General features: G+C 39.4%; 1 protein-coding gene across 2 annotated transcripts in view; it reads left to right on the top strand.

Annotated features, from left to right (window-relative positions):
* Positions 1 to 18,711, top strand: part of HEATR1 (HEAT repeat containing 1) — a 38,686-nt gene extending 19,975 nt beyond the window's left edge. For both annotated transcript variants that reach the window (XM_080389102.1, XM_080389103.1), the window contains 23 exons: positions 411 to 653; positions 1,393 to 1,524; positions 1,937 to 2,043; positions 3,098 to 3,241; positions 4,004 to 4,122; positions 4,391 to 4,512; positions 5,988 to 6,116; positions 7,435 to 7,665; positions 8,377 to 8,503; positions 9,599 to 9,765; positions 10,401 to 10,447; positions 11,272 to 11,395; positions 12,252 to 12,392; positions 12,610 to 12,899; positions 13,678 to 13,828; positions 14,338 to 14,496; positions 15,115 to 15,249; positions 15,507 to 15,611; positions 15,705 to 15,873; positions 16,580 to 16,734; positions 17,103 to 17,261; positions 17,953 to 18,061; positions 18,488 to 18,711. In XM_080389102.1, the coding sequence (XP_080245228.1) occupies positions 411 to 653; positions 1,393 to 1,524; positions 1,937 to 2,043; positions 3,098 to 3,241; positions 4,004 to 4,122; positions 4,391 to 4,512; positions 5,988 to 6,116; positions 7,435 to 7,665; positions 8,377 to 8,503; positions 9,599 to 9,765; positions 10,401 to 10,447; positions 11,272 to 11,395; positions 12,252 to 12,392; positions 12,610 to 12,899; positions 13,678 to 13,828; positions 14,338 to 14,496; positions 15,115 to 15,249; positions 15,507 to 15,611; positions 15,705 to 15,873; positions 16,580 to 16,734; positions 17,103 to 17,261; positions 17,953 to 18,061; positions 18,488 to 18,576 (3,354 nt within the window). In that variant the 3' untranslated portion in view covers positions 18,577 to 18,711. The remainder of the gene's footprint in view (positions 1 to 410; positions 654 to 1,392; positions 1,525 to 1,936; positions 2,044 to 3,097; positions 3,242 to 4,003; positions 4,123 to 4,390; positions 4,513 to 5,987; positions 6,117 to 7,434; positions 7,666 to 8,376; positions 8,504 to 9,598; positions 9,766 to 10,400; positions 10,448 to 11,271; positions 11,396 to 12,251; positions 12,393 to 12,609; positions 12,900 to 13,677; positions 13,829 to 14,337; positions 14,497 to 15,114; positions 15,250 to 15,506; positions 15,612 to 15,704; positions 15,874 to 16,579; positions 16,735 to 17,102; positions 17,262 to 17,952; positions 18,062 to 18,487) is intronic.
* Positions 18,712 to 19,277: the final 566 nt, after the last annotated feature.

Genomic DNA, 19,277 nt, shown 5'->3' with positions numbered 1-19,277 from the left:
TGGAAGAATATGAGTTCAGTGTTCAAAAACTGAATGATTATGAATTTTTATGCTCTGTTCAGTTGCACGTGTCTTGAAAGGGTTGTGAACTGCATAGAGGATGACTGTTCTTGCCTCATTGGGGTTTTGTAAGAGACAGCAGTCATAAATAGGTGAAGAAAATTGCCTTTTCTCTGTACTTTAAAAATATGAACTACTACTCTGCGAAGGAGAAAAGTAGCAGATGAGCATGTACTCATCATAATCTCCAAAACATTCTTGTATTTTTCCTCTTGAATAACTGTTGCATAAAATACTATATGCAGTGTGTTACCAGAGAGGGGATGTAGCAGTAAAATGAAGCTGTGCTATTGGAAGTCTGTTAAAAAGAGGACAGATAAAAACTTCTGTTACGAATTTCCTGTTTGCAGATGATTCTTTCTCACCTCTTGCCTGCACTAGACCGGTTGCTAGAGAAGGTCTTTAAGAAACCTGAGGCAATGTTGAAAGATGAAGTTGTTCTCCTGCATCTCATCCTTGGAAAATTTAATGAATATTCAGCACCTCTTTTGTGCAAAAATCAGCAGAGTCTGGATTTATTTATCAAAAGCATGCATGCTGCCAAGAAAATCTATGAAGAAATTCCATCATTTCAGATCACAGCACTTGGGCAGGTATGACTTTATGAAAGATCTTTATTTTTATGCTTAAAGTAAATAACATTGTTTAGGAATGGATTTACAAGGACTCTGTGTGAAGGTGTCCCTAGCTTTTGACCTGTCTTTCTTCTAGTACAAGTTTTCAAGGTCTCCGTAGTGTCCTTGAAACATCTAAACAGGCTGCAAAACTTTCTTAAACTTACCAGAAGGAGAAATTGCTGCATGCTTTATGTTTGCATTTTGACAAGTATAGAATCGAAATACTGTACAGCTGAATACCTGTATCATTGCCTGTAGATACTACTGTTTGACTGTCCTCAGCTTTTGTCAGTCAGACGGGAGCTTTACTCCTTGTTTTTCGTCTGAGGAAAAATTGTCAAGAAAATACAGTAGATGAGAAGTAGTCTCATTTGAAGGAGGCTACAAATCAGGCCTATTTAGCCAGGTATTAGTGTATATTTACGAAAGGCTGGCAACAGCAAGTTTGTTCCCCCCACCAGGCAAGCTGTGTGAAAAATTTCAGGTATCAGTACGTCTGATGGGTATTTCACAAATACATGTTTTGCATCTAACGATTCCTGGATATGTACAAAGACATAGTTAATATCCAGACTTTCATGATACATATTCAAACTAACATGCATCTGTGATTGGGTGTCATACGTAATCTGACATACCTAAGTTCCGTAGCTTGTGATTTTGTTACCCTCTTACATTAAACGTCTCTGCATTTTTTCTTTTTTCCCTTTTGTAGATTACTAAACCATTCTTTGCAGCTGCATCAGATGGGATGGTGCAACAGAAGCTATTGAAAGTATTGTTTGACTTACTGTTAAACTGTAAGAACCCACTTTGTGCCCAGACAATTAGCAGTGTGTTTAAAGGGGTAAGTGGCAAACTCCAGGACACAGAAATACGTTCAAACCTGTTGTGGTGGTTCTGTGTTGCTACATTCAGTAACGTTCTTTGTTTATATCATTCATAACATGAAAGGAATTGGAAACTACTTTTCACAGAATACACTTGTGTTCACGGCATGAAAAATTTGTTAAATGACTGCTTTTAGAAGGTATTTCTTTAAAAGCCATGCATCAGTCATTTACTATGCTACTGGAGTGAATTCAGCAGAAGTCACTTCTTTCTGCTGCACTGATTATAATTTTCAGGATATGACTTGAAAATGTGAATTATATACTCATGTGCATGAAAGGGATCTTTTTAAAAAAAAAAGAGGGGGGCATAGATATGCGATATGACACAATGTTCACTGGTACTTGCATTATTGTTCTTTGTTTCAGATTTCAGTGTGTGCTGAGCAGATTGTCGATGAACTGGAACCTCCTGAGAAAACCAAAAGTCTGGCCACTGTTCAGCAAACTAGAAGGCAGAAAATGCAGCAACAGAGGTAAAATAACTAGTAAGCCAAAAATATTATCTGTCCAGTTTGAAAATACCACTTGTTTTACTGTGTTGCATAGTTTGTATTGAAAGCATAAGCATGTATTTCTTCTTTTCCCCTGCACAATAAAATAACTCAGAGCTACTTTTGGCAGGAGAACACCAACTCATGTTGCTGTTGCAGAACTGAGGCAACTACAGTCAAAATTAAAAAAAAAAAAAAATCCAGTAGTTTTAATGTTGACATTTGCTCTTATAGAATTTAGCTGGACATAGTTGAACAAGACTAATTTTTGTAGGTATTAATCTTGATTAGTAGTAAAGATGTATGGAAAAATTACATATACATGACTGAAGCCTACAGATGCTCATCAAAATGTTACTGTTAGTTGACTGAAAAACAGTATTTTTTCTCAGTTGAAATGTTAATATAACCATTAATTTTTAGATCTCTTTGTCTTGTTTCTTCTCTCCATTCTTACAAGGAAGGATCTGTTCTGCCCACTGTACTTCTCCTTTAAGCATCAGCTGTCAGCCATTGTTGAAACGGGATACTGAGTTGGTTTCCTTGGTTTGACCTACAATACCTGTTTTTATTTTCCTTCACTTGACGGTTTTTAACAATCATAACCCGTTAGACTGATCCATCTGTAAACTGTCAGAGTTGATAAACACATGCTTGCACACACCCCCGTTGCCTGCACAGTCAGTGGTTAGGCACCTAGTAGGTCTGAAGAGGCAAGCAAATCAGCCTTTGGACAGTGACTTGGTAATAGATATTCCTTTTTTTCCACAGAAGTCTGCTTCATTGTGTAGAATTTTTGTATACTCAGAAGGCGTGCTATACTTGTTTGTTTTTTCAAGTTTGGTCTGGATTTTCTGTTGGTTGTTTAAAAAGTGTTGCTGCTTCAACCAAAAGCCACCTCTCATTGCCACCTCTCCCAGGAGAAGCAGTAAAGGATATCACGGTGTGAAAGAAAATGTGATTGTTTTTGCAGTCTGAAACACTGTACTATTTTCTTTGCAAATGTATATCCTGATTGTTTGCCTTATCATTTTAGAAAGCCTCAAGATGCAGAATTGGCACCGGAAACAAGCCACTTCAGCTGGCAGAGGGTTATGCTTATTCTGGAGTTACTGCAGCATAAGAAGAAACTTAGACGTCCGCAGGCATTGGTACCTGCGCTTTTTAACCTGCTAAGCCGGTAATCGTGCCTCCATAACACACGAGTCCTTCAGCATCCTCTTCTGCAGCAGACACTGTCAAATGTTAAACTATGGGCTACTTTCTCTCTGCTTTGTTGCCATGTTTGTAGCTTAGCTTGCCTTTTTTATTTGAATTTCTTTTAGGTAAACCAGATAAGGGGAATGTGAAGTTGTTGTGACCTTTTTACCCTTTAAACAATGTGATGGGCTTAAGATTTTTACCTGATGCATAGCTTCTTAGGTTTCTCAAGTGGACGGCTTGGGATTGCTGAGAAGGATGACACCTGTGCTAAAACTGGCACAATTGACAGGACTTTTGTCTTCTGCAGAGCTATTATTATAATACTTTTAAGATTTAAAATTCCTCCCAAAACATTGTGGATCAGCCTTCATCCAGTACAACTTAAGAAAACTATGGCTCTTCCTGCCAGCCCTGTCTCCAGGCACTTAGGAAAGTTTACACGTAGATTGGGTATTTATCTTTTTTCCTTATAACTTGCCTTCACATAGACTGGCAATCATATTTCAGGAAATCATCTTATACTCTCGACAGTGGATTGATAAATGTCTTTTATTAGACCAGCTGATGTATTTGAAAGCAACAAAGAAGAGACATGTTTTGGCAAACACTTTTTAGATGCCTCAGCTTAGAGCTTCTGTAGAATAAAGATTGCAGTTTCTTATTTCTATCTTAATATGTGGTTTGATCACTTATTTTTTGTCTCCTGTTTCAATTTCTGATTTTTTTCCTGAATGTATAGATGTCTGGAGCCTATGGAATCAGAAGAAGAAAATATGGAATATACAAAGCAGCTAATCCTCAGCTGCCTGCTGAACATCTGTCAGAAGTTGTCTTCAGATGGTAGCAAGATCCCAGCAGGTAAAAGTTGCCAGGCTCATTTCTTGGTACTTGTCTCACCAGTACAGCGTTAAAATAATGGCCTCTTAACTTTTTCCTTCTCTCAGTTTATGTGGTATTGTTGAGGAGAGAGAGATTCTTCTATAGGGTATATAAGTTTGCCTTCTTAGTAATTTTTTGTAGGTCCCTTAGGTGTGGATTCCAAATTGAAACCAGTGTTTGAGTGTACCGTTTATTCCTACATGGTTAACCATGAAAGTGTTAATGAGTGAATATTTTTTACTTGCAGATACCCTTGACAAAGAAAAATTCAACGTGGAAGTGATCGTTCAGTGCATCAGAGTTTCTAAAATGCCCCAGACACACCACCATGCACTGCTGCTCCTTGGTGCTGTTGCTGGCATGTTTCCCGTAAGTACTACCTGAAATTTATGTTGGCTCTTCTCTTCAGGTTCCAAATATTGGGTAGAGTGAGGAACATGTATAGAGCTGTTCTATTGGGAGGAACTTTCTGACAGGAGCAAGAGGCAAAATTTACAGGCTCCCTGTCCTTTTAGGGCTTTCTATTCCATTTAAATTTAAAACAAACCTCTGTCTTGATGCTTTGGCCACTTGTCATTTATGAATTTCAGTGAAGCACATTAGAAATGGAAGAAGCTTTCTGACAGCAGCCCTGCTTCACCTTCCCGCTGTGGTCAAAGTTCTTGTGCATTGTTTCTTCTTTCCCCTGCTTTTTTATAGGAAGAGTCTAGCCCAACAGCACATGTACAAGATAAGTACTTGTGAGAATACAACACTGAGAAATGTAGTTGTAGTTGATGGTAAAACTAGGTTGACCTGATTTTAATTGACCAAAAAACAGGCCTTTTCTTTTATGGGTTGAAAATTGAACACTCACTCTTCTAAGTAAGATACTTTTGCTTTGAAACTATAAAAGCAGCAAAATGTGTCCAGACCTATCAAACTCATTTTGCGTCTTTATCTTTACCTCACTACTTTCTCCACACATTTGGAAAGATACCATTTTCCCCAAAACGTAAAACTAATGTTTTTGACAAATTTGTGGAGGATTTGGCTTTTTTATTGTTGGGGTGGTGGTTCTTTGTTGCCATCTTACTGCCATCACCTGCTATAGAACCAAGCTTTTATTCTACAGTAGTATTGGTCATTAGAAGATTTTCAAGGTCAGAATACAAGGAGCTATCTTGTATGAATCTCACTTTTAAATCTAGAACACTCTTTCAGTTCACTAAAACCGAATGAAAAATGTGCCCATAACTTCTTGCTCTAAGTTCTGGCAATATCTCGGAAACTTAACTCTCGAGTTAGGTGACACCTCTAATCCAGCTCTCTTAAAATCAATTACTGTGATTACAGTCTAGCCTAAAAAAAAGCCAAAAATTAAAATGAGCGTGGCTGGTTTTCATTGTATGGTTGTAGATATCACAGATGTTTTACAGATGTAAAAAGAGTGGGTGGGCAAGATACTAAAATCACTGGAACCTGTGCCACACTTAACATTTGTGCTTCTGCAAGTCTCCCCACAGCTGCTTTTGCTTGTCGTAACTACCATGGCACTGAGTGGAAGATCACTAGGTGTTGGATCAGACTAAACTTGCAATTTCCACTCTTTAATTATTTGCTTAGAAGTGTATCTTGATTTCTAAATAATATTTAGAACTCTTTAACAGTCACATGTAAATAGCTTTAAGGGACACTATACATTTAAAATTAGTTTAGTGGAAATTCTGGAAGATTCTAATGATTGCCATTTTCTTCTATAGGAATCTACTGGCATTTATGGGAAGGAGAAATGCCTTAAGGTATTATACGCAGAGCAGCACAGTTCAAAAAATCAACTAATCTCATCTGTCTTTTTTTTCCAGGATAAAGTTCTCCATAACATTATGCCCATTTTTACATTCATGGGAGCAAATGTCTTGCGTCTGGATGATTCTTACACATTCCAAGTAATTAATAAGACAGTTCAGATGGTTATTCCTGCTCTTATACAGGTAAATCTGTCCACTTAATGAAAGGAGTAGAAAAAAGTGAACAATAAGATTACTAATTGAGTAGATGGTTTAGAGTATCAGTGGTAGAATAAACTGTAGCCTATTCTAGGATTATTTTTAGATCTATACTAGGTTATATATAATAACTACTTTAACAGACGGACCTCCTCTGACCACCTCTTAAGGGTATCAGACTACTGCTTCTTTTAATCTTACGAGCTCCTGCACTTTATAAATGGTTTACCCAAAACAGTGTCACAACTGTACCTAAAGAGGACCTGAAACATAGTTCAGGTGTTTCATCATAAAGATGGCAGGCAAGTTCAGCAGAGAGGAACCACTGGAAGTAACGAGAAGGTGATTAATCCTATAATAATACGTCATGGTCATATCAATAGTAGACATGGTCTAAAGCAAGTGGAAAGGTAAAATATTTGACAAATGCTTTTATTCTTCCAGCTGGTGTTTGTGTGGGTTTTCTTCTTTTTGTGTGAACACCTTAGATAAATGATTATAAATCAGAAACACATCAACGTTTTTCAAAGGGGACATTTTTTCTTCGGTCAGGTTTTATTTGCACCTAATAAATCTTAATTCTAGAATCATTCATAGAGTTAAACATGAAAAATGCCATATACATTTTGTATGTGAAAATGAACTGGGAAGAAAATGTCATCTTCTAACAGCAGGCTGGGGATTTCTTGGGTTTTTTTAATACGTATACACATTTTGCATCCCCTTGCAGATCTCTGCTAGAGAAAGCAAGTTGCTGTGTCTCTTTTTCTTAGTTGTTGTTGTTGTTTATTTATTTTCTATTTAAAACCCTTCATAGCAGTCATCACAAGTTTCTGCGACAAATTATTTATGGCACACACAATTGTTACGTGTGGGGAGAACCTAATGTTACTTACTTGAGAACATGTAGCCTACTTCTATTATTTTTAGTACGCCTTTGAATCCAAGAGCCTAACTTACCAGGCTTGCAGGCAAAGTTTTCAGAAGCGTGTGGCATTGCTTTCCCTTGAAAACGTCCTGCTTGTTTTAGCTGATACCAAGTAACTTTTTTTTTCTTTTTTTTTTTTTTTTTTCAATTTTCCCTTTTTTTTTCTGTTTGGTTTTTGGTTTTATTTGAGACATTTTCCTTAAACACTAAAAAAGAACTGTGTGATTGAAACCTGGTTACCTGCAGCTCAAGATTATGCTTTTAGTAATGCTGTTATCAGGCACACGGTGCTTTCTCTCATTTTCTGAATTTACAAGAAAGAACTTGTACCTGTCTGCATTAACTGCTTGAACTGTTGTACCTGTTTGTACATAGGCTGAAGACAGTGATTTGACAGAGCCCTCTGGAAGTGTGGGAGAGGTGGTGGTAAAGATCATCCGTGTGTTTGTGGATGCCTTGCCCCATGTGCCGGAGCACCGACGCCTGCCGATCCTGGCCCAGCTGATCACTACAGTGGGAGGAGACAAGTTCCTCTGGGTTCTCCTGGTGCTGCTGTTTGAGCAGTATGTGACCAAAACAGTGACTGCGACGTCAAGCACAGACAAGGTTAGAAGATTACTGGGGTCAACTTTTTCTCAAGAAGCTGATCTCCCCCTTTCAGTTCACGGTGCAAGACAAGCCCCTAGGTTATGCTAAAGTAACTAACTCTGAGCTTGTGCTATAGCAGAACCTGATGGTGATGTTGACAATGATTTGTGTTGCAGATACAATATTGTTTTGTCCTGGAGCCTGAATAATAAATCAGATCATATGGTACAGCAATCCTTGACCTGGAGAGCTGTTAATCTAATTATGAAGTGCTTCAGTATTTTTAAAGTTGGGATTTTTTTTCTTTTTATGTTTGTGAAACATGCTACTGGTCTTCCTGTACAGACCACTGTAAAAACACTATTATATTTTTGTGTTGGCAGGCCCTCAGATTAGGTAAAAGCATAGTTTATGGGGAAACCTAAAAGAATTATGAAAGGAATATTGATGAGACTGGATCTTTTCATCAATATCCCTTTAATAATTCTTTTAGTTTTCCCCCAAAAATGTTATAAATTCCCCATTGCTGGAGCAATTTAATTGCTTGCTACACCCTCTGGAACGATGTTCCCTCCGAAAGCTTGCTGCTGTTATCCTTGACGTTAATCCTGGAGTATCCAGCTCACCGTGGCATTTGCACAAACTCAGGAGGTTTTGAGTCTTTTTATCATTGTTAGTAGTATTTTTTTTTAATCCTTGAATTATTTTTTTGTTCTAAACCATAAACAGGATGCTGTCCTGGAAGCAGACACTGAATTTTGGATTTCCATCTGTTGCGAATTTAATGTACGTTCTCAGTTCCAGAGCATGATGAAAATAATCCAGTACTTGACAGAGCTGCCAGAGAACAAAGAAGGTAACCACCAAACAGAGCCAGCAAATGCATGTAAACCTTCCTGTTACAAGGGACAAGGAGTAATGGTTTTAAACTAAAAGAGGGTGGATTCAGACTAGATACAAGGAAGAAATTTTTTACCATGAAACACTGGAGCAGGTTGCCTGGAGGAGTGGAAGATGCCCCATCCCTGGAAACATCCAAGGTCAGGCTGGACGGGGCTCTGGGCAACCTGATCTAGTTGAAGATGTCCCTGCTCTTTGCAGGGGGTTGGACTAGATGACCTTCCTTTAAAGGTCCTTTCCAACCCAAACTATTTCATGATTCTAGTACTCCTCTAGACAGAAGATTAAGTGATAACAGAGTAATTACTTTTTTTTGTAATAAAATGGCTAAGATATGATTACTTTTTTTAATCCTTTTAATTATAGATTTAACTTGAGCCCTTAGAATCAAACAGTAGTCCCATTTAGAAGGTACAGTAAATCATTTAGTTGAAATAAAATGTTATTATTCCTCGCAGACAAGATCATAGGGACTACCAGTCATTTTGTTTGGGGTTTTTTTTCAAGGTTTTATTTCTTTCTAGTACAATGTAGTGGAGCAATAATTAAACAGTATGTTTTAATGCTTTTCTAGTCTGTTATTTCAAAGAGCATTGGGGAAGGTGGGTGAGGGTTGTTCCCTTTAAAGTTATGCTGTGCTCTTTTTGTTGTTTGAATACATTTTCTCAGCCAGGAAGGACCAGTTATTGACACTGAAAGCGGTTTTCCCAAATATGTGACACACACTGTATGTGGCCCTGCCTCAAAAGTTTCTCATGTTTGTAGCCAGTGTACCACTTTAGCACCAAGAAAAAAGAAGATTCTTCATGTAAAAATGATCAGGTGGAACGGCAGTGAAATGGCACTACTTCTTGAGAGGCTGTTGAAATGAAAAATTTATCTCCTGTGGTACTTCAGAACATCTTTTTTTAGAACTTTGACATGATTGTGAATACAGCAGAATTACTATCATTTATAGGCATCTGACTGTAGTTTTACTTCATTTCTGTAATCAGAACTCAAATTACTTTTTCTCTTGGCTGCAAATTTGTTTTGTGAATGTTTTCAACAGATGATCCTGGGCCGAAAAAGTCAAGAACATGCAACACACAGCTAAAAAATCAAGATGGACAGCTCTTTAATGTGGAGTCTCACTCAGACAAACAACTTCGGCATTTCAAATTCTTGTCAGTCTCCTTCATGTCACAACTTTTATCCTCTCAGAGTTTTGTGAAAAAGGTAATAACGGCAGATTGCTTTTAAACATGTTAGTAATCGTGCCATACTGTAATAGATGAGGTTTAATTTGCTTTTATTATGGCTTAATATTCAGAGGGGATGAAAGAATACGCTGTCCAGTCTATCTTGCCGACACTTTTATTAACACAGTTTCAAAACCTCCTGGTGATGTAAATTATTTTTTAATAAGGCTTTTCCGGACAGACTTCCTTTGTGTGATTGATGAATAGGTAGCAAAGTGAATTTCCTGCCCCAGTGGATTCCCACTGGCTTTATGGAGTCTGGGATTTCACTCGCAGTCTGTATAACTCCAAGTTTTGTGTGAGGTTCATACTGTTAACTTTCAGAAGACAAAGTAAATGTTACAACTTTTAGGGTGCAGCTCTAGCTGGAAGTACTTCCCATTTTTTTAACTGAACATCATCCACCAGCATGAAATGTGTTTGCTACTATGACTGCGTTACCTAAGATTCTCAGATTTTCTTCTAGAATGACAGCTGAAGTGCAGATGTGGGGAACTCGTAATTACCATGTCACTGGACATTTCATTCAGAACACATTTGTATACTGGGATGTTAACTTAATGAGGGGATGTGAGTTTCACACAACATTTTCATTCTTCCTTTTTAAATCAGATAGTTGAATGTGAAGAAACAGAAGAGCTGCAGACATTGGAACAGAGGTATGTTTTAAATCTGCTCCACTCCTCCTATTTCTAGCTGTTACTGCAACCTGGGAGTATTTTGTAATTGTAGTCCCATCAGAATACTTTTCTCCCCAAGGATACTTTTAATACTATCCTTGGCAACAAGCAGTATTTATTATATGCAAGTTATTTGTGGTTTGGTTTGGTTTTTTTTAACATGCTGTGGAGTTTTCATTTCTGAAAGATTGTTCTGCCCAATATCCACTCTTTTTGTATTTCTGATGGTGCTTATTTACATACTTGGCTGTAACTATTATGCTATTGATAATGGAGTCTCTAAAAGATTTCCAAATTTTTGGCAAAACAGATCGCTTCATTCATAGGGGGAAAAAATGTTTTTCACAGGTGCCCCTATGTTGGTGTAAGAAAATTACAGATCACAGTTGTAGTCTTTGAGCTGTAACAGCCAGTGATGCAAAATGGAGCGTTTCTTTTGCAGAGGTTTAACTTCCGAGTTTGTTCTAAGTGAAAAAGGGTGTAGGATTTATTTTAAATGCTGTGTTCCTTAAATGCTCATTTTTAAATGTCTGTACCTTCCCAGATTGTTCTTGTTTTAAAGTAGAGATCTTCAGAACTACTGTTGTATGTAGATGCTAATTTGGGGGTACTAGGTAGACTTCTTTAATGTGTACATGATTGTCCTTGTTGCTTTTTGTTAATATGTGGATATGACCTGCTAGTGTCTCCGTTAAGTGTTTCATTTTCATTTATTCTTGCTGTTTCATGAAATCTTGTGCTTTCCAGTAATAACTTCTTCAGTGTCCTTGTTACTTACTAAAAGATGCTTCCTTTCCATCTAGGCTATTAGAAGAAGTTCTTCGCTATATAAACACTGTGGCATCTTCAGTGGAAGGAAACGTGGACAAGCCAACAGCCAAATTTTGGAGGGTTCTTCTCAACAAGTCCTATGATATGCTGGATAAAGTATGTCTCAGTAGCCCTCTCTTAGCAGTGGGACATTTCTGCTTTTGCTTGTTAGTATGATTATAACCTTTGTAGGATTCTTGTTGGATTAGTACTCATCTTTATTGGATGTTCTGTACCCGGTGCATCAATTTTTAAACTCATCTAACAACTTCAGTAACTGCAGCTAACAGCTTAGACAGAACAACCAGAAAAAGAAATCAGGAACGCTTATTTCCTCTAGTTAGTATTCCACTAGCTGGAAGCAGTCGTGTCACTGTCTGGTGGAGAAGAATGGCTTTTGGCAGCACTTCTCACTGGTAACTCGTAAAATCATTTAACTAATGCTCATGGAACCGTTGTGTATTTCCACATGGAATCTAAATGGAGAAAAAAATCCTTATGCTTTTCTTTCTAATCTTTTTTCTGATCAGAGGGATATTTGTAGAGTTGGACTGGCTGTCTCATTGCATGCTGTGGAGCATACGTCTTTTCACAGCTTGGATTTTTTTTTTTTTTTTTTGCCTGTGAAGCATATTCCAGTTTTCATGATGTATGTGCACAGGGCACTTCCAGAAGTATTTGAGGGTAAGGAGGGATAGCTCACCAGCGTAGACAGAAGGAATTGCTGAGGAAGGCTCGGTGCTAGTGGATAATGGCTGGTTAGCAGCCAGTGAACATACATTAGTCCTGTAACTGGAACCTGCTTTGTTCTTTTGCTTGCCTCAGATACAGCATGGCTAGGCTGTCTTCTCTTCTTTGATCCTGAAACCCATGTGGGAGGTTGAAGAGAGTTTGCCTGTCTTATTTGGAGGCTACAATGTCACAGTGCATGGAAGAGTGTTTATGGTATTGTTTCCTTTGTGCTTTCTTGTAGGTTAATGCTTTATTGCCGACAGAAACCTTCATCCCTGTAATTAGGGGACTAATGACAAATCAGCTCCCCTCTGTGAGGCGTAAGGCAATGGACCTTTTGAACAATAAGGTGCAGCAGCGCACAAAGTGGCAGAAGAGCCAGGTGAGGCAAAGTGGGTCAACCTGGTTCCTTTAGCAGAAGTTCCCAGAGAGAGGTTGATGTAGAAGTGGTTTGCTAGGTGTGAAGATGTCAAGTGTCAGTGCCAGGTCTGGCAGGCAGCTCTTGAGCAGTGAGACGTAGGCTACCTGCCTTATACTTACCTTGCAGGTTCTGAGCTTCTGATTCTATGCCTGATGTGTGTGTTCTCTTGTCCTCTTAGATCCTGCAGCTCCTAGAGCTAGTTCCTGAGCTCATTGCTATTGTGCAGTGTAGAAGAAAGGAGGAAGAGGAGGAGCAAGCCATCAACAGGCAGACTGCTTTGTTCAGCCTCAAGCTGCTCTGCAAAGGTTTTGGCACAGAAAACCCAGTGCCGTTTATACCTGTTCTGAAAGCTGCCATCGATCTGATTTCTTCAGAGAAGGGGGAAAAGAATGTGATGGGAAGTGCTTTGCTCTGTATAGCTGAGGTCACCTGTACGCTGAAAGCCCAAGCAATACCTCAGCTTCCCAGGTACTGTCAGGTTCTCTTTAACAGAACCAACTGCAGCAGGAAGTAGTTATACTAAAATGCATGACTGAAGCAACGCTGATGAAGGCCCAGTGGCAGTCTGCCCATGTGTGTTTTGTATAGAAAATAATAAAGGTATTCGTGGTGCTTGGAGGTGCTTCCTGGCCATAGAACTAAGCAGCTAATGGGGAAACTGTAAGAGTTTTGTAACCAGTTGAGTTCCTTACAGAATGTGCTATGTGAACAGAGAAGCAGTCTTCATGGCTTTAGAAAAGTCAGAACATATTCTGTATTTTTACTGTAGAACAGATCGCATTTAAAAACATGAGAACGAGTACAGTTGGAAACCCTGCATGTTAGATTATTTTAATCTCCCTACTCAAGAAGAATTCAAGCATCTTAACTTGTTGCTTTTAAGTCTGTTTTCTCTCATTTACAAACGTAAGTTTCTTAGTGTCATTGAATCTTTAAACTAAAGATGGGGCTTTGAGCAGTGTGATTTAGGGAAAGATATCCCTGCCTATTGCAGGGTGGTTGGACTAGGTGATCATTAAAGATCCCTTCTGACCCAAACCATTCTATGATTCTGTGATTCTAAACCTAATATCCTTCATTAGCTTCAAAAAACCGAAATATAGCAGAAGAGCTCAGAATTCAAATACATGTGTAAAAATTCATGTGAAAATTGTCGCTGCAGGCTTAGCAGATGGATTTATGGTATTGGAGATGTGTCTCCAAATGGCCAGTGGTTTCATCTTTACTTATGCTTGGTTATTCACAGGCTGATGCCAGCACTGTTGAAGACTTTGAAAAACAAGAAGGAGCTGGTCTCCAATGAGATTTACCTGCTGAGTGCTGTCACTGCTCTGCTGAAGGTTGCAGAAACATTACCACACTTCCTTAGTCCTTATCTTTTGGATTGCTTGCTGCAGGTGAGCTGATTCCTACGCGTATGTAAAGGGGGACAGGATCTGGCCAGTTCCTAGAAGAAGCTACAGAGATCGCTTTTTATCTCTCTGAAACTGAAGTAGGAGTGTGTGCCAGCTGTGTGGAAGGTTGTAACATTACTTCTCTACTCACCTTCTTATGCAGACAACTAAGATACAGAGTATAAGAGCGTCTCCTACTCCTCCCTCTGATAGGTTGTAGTTTGCCTTTTTGGAAAGGGAGATGAATCCTGAAGGATCTTACTGTAATTCCATGATCTCATCAAATGTATCTACCAGTTCTAGTCAGGGTAATTCTGAGCCCCTGCCACTGCCGTGCATTTTTTCAGTGTTTGTCGTCTGAAGACAGCAAAGCTCTGTACACAGGTGTCTGAATGTAAGGTGCTCCACGTGGTGTGAACAGCAGAATTCCTGTCTGACACTTGCAACAGACACTGACTGTAAGTTCTTGAGTTGTTTTAAGTATGCCAAACTTTTGTTGGATTTCCTGATAGGTTGTCCACTTGGAAAAGATTGTGGCCAAGTTTGGTCCTTCTTCCCAGTTAAGCTTACGCATAACATCACTGAAAACCATCCTAGCTACAAGGCTTGCTCCCCGAATACTCTTGCCTGCAGTTACAAAGTGTTACAGTGAAGTGGCAAATACCCGGAAGGTAAGTATTTTTTTCATTCTTTTCCATTGTAATTGAAAAGAAAGAGAAGAAAGAAGAATAAGCAGCGTAAAATTTGGTTCAACTATCCCGGCTGTGTCCCCTCCCAGCCTGTTGCCCATCACCAGCCTACTCCCTGGGGCAGCAGAGTGAGAAACAAAAAGTCTTAGCACTGTTCAGCAATAGCTAAAACATCGGCGTGTTATCAGCGTTGGTTTGGTCACAGATTTAAAAGACTGCACCACATGAGCAGCTGTGGAGAAAATGTAACTCCATCATAGCCAAACCTGGCACAGTCTTTTTATTATCTCTGTTTTCTTTTGTACCACAGTGGTGATTCAGTGCGGTTAGACCTGTCAGAAATGCCCCATTTTAATGTCCTTAGCATGTTAGATGATAAATGCGTGAGAAATTATAAAGGCCTTGATTTATCTGCTAGAATTCTCAGGAATCCCATTAACTTGAGTCCCCTGAAAGTACAGGAAAAAGTTGATTTATTTTATCAACAGTAGTTTAATGAGTAAATGTGTGCAGTGCAAAAATCCCGTTCCCTTGTTACGTTTTGGGATTACTGTTCAGTATCACCGTTGCCTTTGCATTGCTTTGCATTTGTTTTGGCAGAACTGCCTGCGTCCCCTGATGAACATTTTGAAGGAACACATTGTCACTATGGAGAAGGAGCACCTGATCTCCCATCAGGCTGAGCTGACGGCATTTTTCATGAAAGCCCTGGACTTCCGAACAGAGCATGCTCAGGTGGCTTGTTTAGGGGGATGAACAGCAGCAACTCAACCTCTACACACTGCTTCTATCAGTCATTTAAAAAAAGTATTAGTAGTTCCCGTTACATAATGTGCTCTAAAATTCTGGATATGAAATACTCTGTTCTGGGATTGTTCTTGGAGTAGAAAACATGATGGTTAGGTATTTAGTCTGAAACAGAGTTAAAATGTGCTTTGAAAGCTCAAATTCTTACATTTCAAACTTGCAGTTATGTTTTCTAATTTTTCTAGGATGATTTAGAGGAAGTTGGTAAGACAGAGGCTTACATTATTGATTGTCTAATAAGTATGGTTATGAAACTTTCTGAGGCTTCTTTCAGACCCCTCTTCTTCAAGGTAGGAAGTTTGAATATAATGCATCTGCATCAGCATGCTTGCATTTTCCAGTGCACAGACACAGGAAAGCACTAATCTGCCTTTCACTTTCAGCTCTTTGACTGGTCCAAAACAGAGTCTACCCTAACAGACAGGCTGCTGACCTTCCACCGAATAGCAGATTGCATTGCAGACAAGCTCAAGGGTCTCTTCACCCTGTTTGCTGGTCACTTAGTGAAGCCATTTGCTGAGACACTGAACCAGGTCAACATTTCTAAAACTGGTAAGTTTTCAGTTACTACATAGAGGGAAGCATTGGCAGGCTAACTAATTGCTGAAAGAGGTTAATGGTAATTGCTGAAAGTTTCGTCTTACAGGATTTACTTCACAGCACATAGCTCTCATTTCTCTCTTTCTTCTTTCTCTCATAAATAAGGCATCTTTCTTATTCTGATGGAACCAAAGGACGTTTTTCATCCATGGGCTCTGGGCTGCCAGTACAAAGTTTTGACCACATGAAAATTTTCAATGTCAGTCCCAGTGAGTTCCATGAGAATGAAATTGTGTGGCAAGAGGGCGACTTGTTTCTGTTTGGGGTTGGCTTTTGTGGTTATTTTTCATTCATTGGTTTCTCATATGATATATTCAGACTCCTCTGCTTTCTTGGCCACAACAGGTATTACGTTTTTGTCATACCTGAAGAAATTCTCTGTATCCACAGGTATGGCCAAGCACTTCCCCTATGGCCTGTGGCTGTTCTCTTTTATGTCCAGCTGACTGTGAATGTCAGCGCCAGACCTGCCTAGGGCATCAGCTAAAAGCCTGATAACATATTGCATCCACTTTATTGTTCCGAGTGACCAGTACGTAATTGCTTTGTAGTACATCTTTTAGCTGTATTCACAAACTAACAATGTTTCTGTCATGTGGGGGTGTCTTCTATTTTCATTTTTTTGATGATGTTTTTCTTCTCCTTGATTGATATGTAGATGAAGCTTTCTTTGACTCTGAGAACAGCACAGAAAAGAGCTGTCTGCTGTTGCAGTTCACCATCGACTGTCTGCACAAGCTCTTCCTCTTTGACACCCAGAAGTTCCTGAGTAAGGAAAGAGCAGAAACCTTGATGATGCCTCTGGTTGATCAGGTATTGACAAACACACAAAAAACAATTAATAGGTGATTATTTTTTTCCCCCATCCGAAAGATTTTTTTTTTTTTTACCTATCAGGCCTCAGTCCTCTCCCTGAACAAAAAGGGATTGTCTTTGGGCTGGAGACAGTATTAACTGCTTTGCTAAGGCTCTAAATTACTAATTCTTTTTATCCTCCTTCTAAACATCTTCACTCCTTTCCATAAGGTCCATACATGTTGTTGCACTTGCACACAGCAGCGTGCTCCTGCTGATGCTCTTTGACATAACTCTTGAGTACCTGAAAGCTGAAGCTGGAAGAAATGCTTTTGGCTGGGTTTGTCTGAGCCTGCATCTCTTTGACAAGCTTTTTACTTCCACAGCTAGAAAATACACTTGGAGGAGACGAGAAGTTCCAGGAAAGAGTGACAGCACACCTGATACCCTGCATAGCTCAGTTTTCAGTGGCAATGGCAGATGATTCTCTTTGGAAACCACTGAACTACCAGATCCTGCTGAAAACGAGGCACACGTCTGCTAAGGTTGGGGGCTGTCAGCATTTGAACTGGTTTTCTTTGTTGTGTTAGAAAATGGGAACAGCACCCCAAAAACCAGAAGTGGATTAGCCAAGTCATTGCTAAAATACTAACCTAAATTAAAATATTGATACTGTACTACTCCCAAGTTGTAAGGGGGATGTATGTACAACGTGGCCTTCTGCTCTTACTGTAAGCAGTCGGTATTCCACGTGGATGTCTTCCATACTGTATGGTCTGGGGTTTTGTAAAGATTTGGTAGCTGTTGGAATAAGAGCTAACCTGGTTGAAGAAAGGGACACTTCCGAGGGGAAACTGGAAGTTATTTATTTATCAACATTCAGACCTGTTTATTATATAGAGTTTTGTCAAGACTCTCCTACTTGTGAGGTTGTATTTATTCAGGGGGAATACTTGGGTTTTCATTGTACTGAGCTACGTCCTTCTGCTACAGCGGAACAGGGTGTTACTGTAACAGGGAGCTGAAGACCGTTACATGAAGTAACTTCCAGTGACATACCTACTTCTTGCAACCTGTTTTTCCTTTGACATTACCTTAACCCAGGTGTTGAGATACAAATCCAGCAGGGAAAGCTAGTTTCCAACTGGTATGGAAAGAAGGGATGGGGAGGAGAAAACGGGGAACTGTACTGTAGCGTTTATTTATTTCCTTACAAAGATTATTGTTTTGTTTTAGGTCCGATTTGCTGCCCTGCTTGCTTTGGTAGAAGTCGCAAAAAGACTGAAGGAGAACTACCTGGTCCTGCTACCAGAATCTGTTCCGTTCTTAGCTGAGCTCATGGAAGGTAATGTTCTAAAGCAGCATTAGTGAAGGCAGACAACTGGCCTATGCCCAAGAAAGAATAAGGGCCACTTATTTCTAAAATTCAGACAGCATGATTCCTGTAATTGCTATAAATCTTATGAATTGGTGTACGGTAGCTTAAACTGTGCAGGATGCAAACTGAAATGGATTGTATCCAACACTATCCTAAAGTACAGTTAAATCATGGTAGTTTCTTCAGTCTTGCAGCCTGTGCCCATCTCCCCAGCTGCGTGTTTTAGATTGGTGTTATAGTAGAAATAATACGAGTCAGTGCCAAAATATTTTTGAGTAATTATTTCATACCTGGTGTTTGAAGATAGTTCTAACCTTGACGAATGATGAAGCCATCCTAGGGTAGTTTTGTAATCACGGTTCTACTTAATTCCTGCTTAATTTCTTTTCCTAGATGAGTGTGAAGAAGTGGAACAGCAGTGTCAGAAGACAATTCAACAACTGGAAGTCATTTTGGGAGAACCGCTCCAAAGCTACTTCTAAGTTTTATCCCCTTTGTTTTTAAATTTTGTCTGAGTTACGTTAATGTGACGGTTTGCCTGTAACATTTATATGTGTGAGGCTAATTTTTATCAGAGATGAGATCTTAACTTTTTAATAAAATATTGTAAGAAGGTGGCTTTATAATTTCTGGATGGTCTGGGGACTTTTCATACAACTTTTTCTTAACAGTGGAAAACTGCTGTAAGCAACTTCTGACAGCTGGGCCCAACCAGTGTGACAGCAGGTAAGACCTGCTCAGCTGATGCAGTTACTGCTCCTGTGGAGGGGCTGCCATGTGGCAGTGCAGGCATGGTGCTCACTGCCCCCATGCACTGCAGCCCTGAGAACGTGCCTTTCTGTCATTTTTAGGGAAGTAAAAAGTAAACCCACTGAGAAGTTAGTTACAAGAAACTAGGATTCATGTGGAGGCTGAAGCTGGTTTTTAAAGATTGCTACTAATTACCATCTTACTCCCCTGAAGATAAGAATAAATTGCTTGCTCTGTTAATGAATTTACCAAAAAATTCACCACCTATTTTGCACGAGGAGGTGCCGGTTCATTACACTGCGAGTAAGAAAGGCACTCCGACTGTACAGTTTAAAATGCAACTGGTTAGAACTAACACTATAAAGAGGATGATCTTACATCCCATCGTGTGCTGGGAACAGGGTCGGACCTGCCAGGCAGATCCCATCCACAG

The sequence above is a fragment of the Falco punctatus genome, assembly GCF_963210335.1.
Source record: "Falco punctatus genome assembly, chromosome: 5".
In the NCBI taxonomy this organism is placed as follows: Eukaryota; Metazoa; Chordata; class Aves; order Falconiformes; family Falconidae; genus Falco; species Falco punctatus.
The sequence above is the reverse complement of the archived record's forward strand: the minus strand, read 5'-3'. Positions and strand labels throughout refer to the sequence as shown.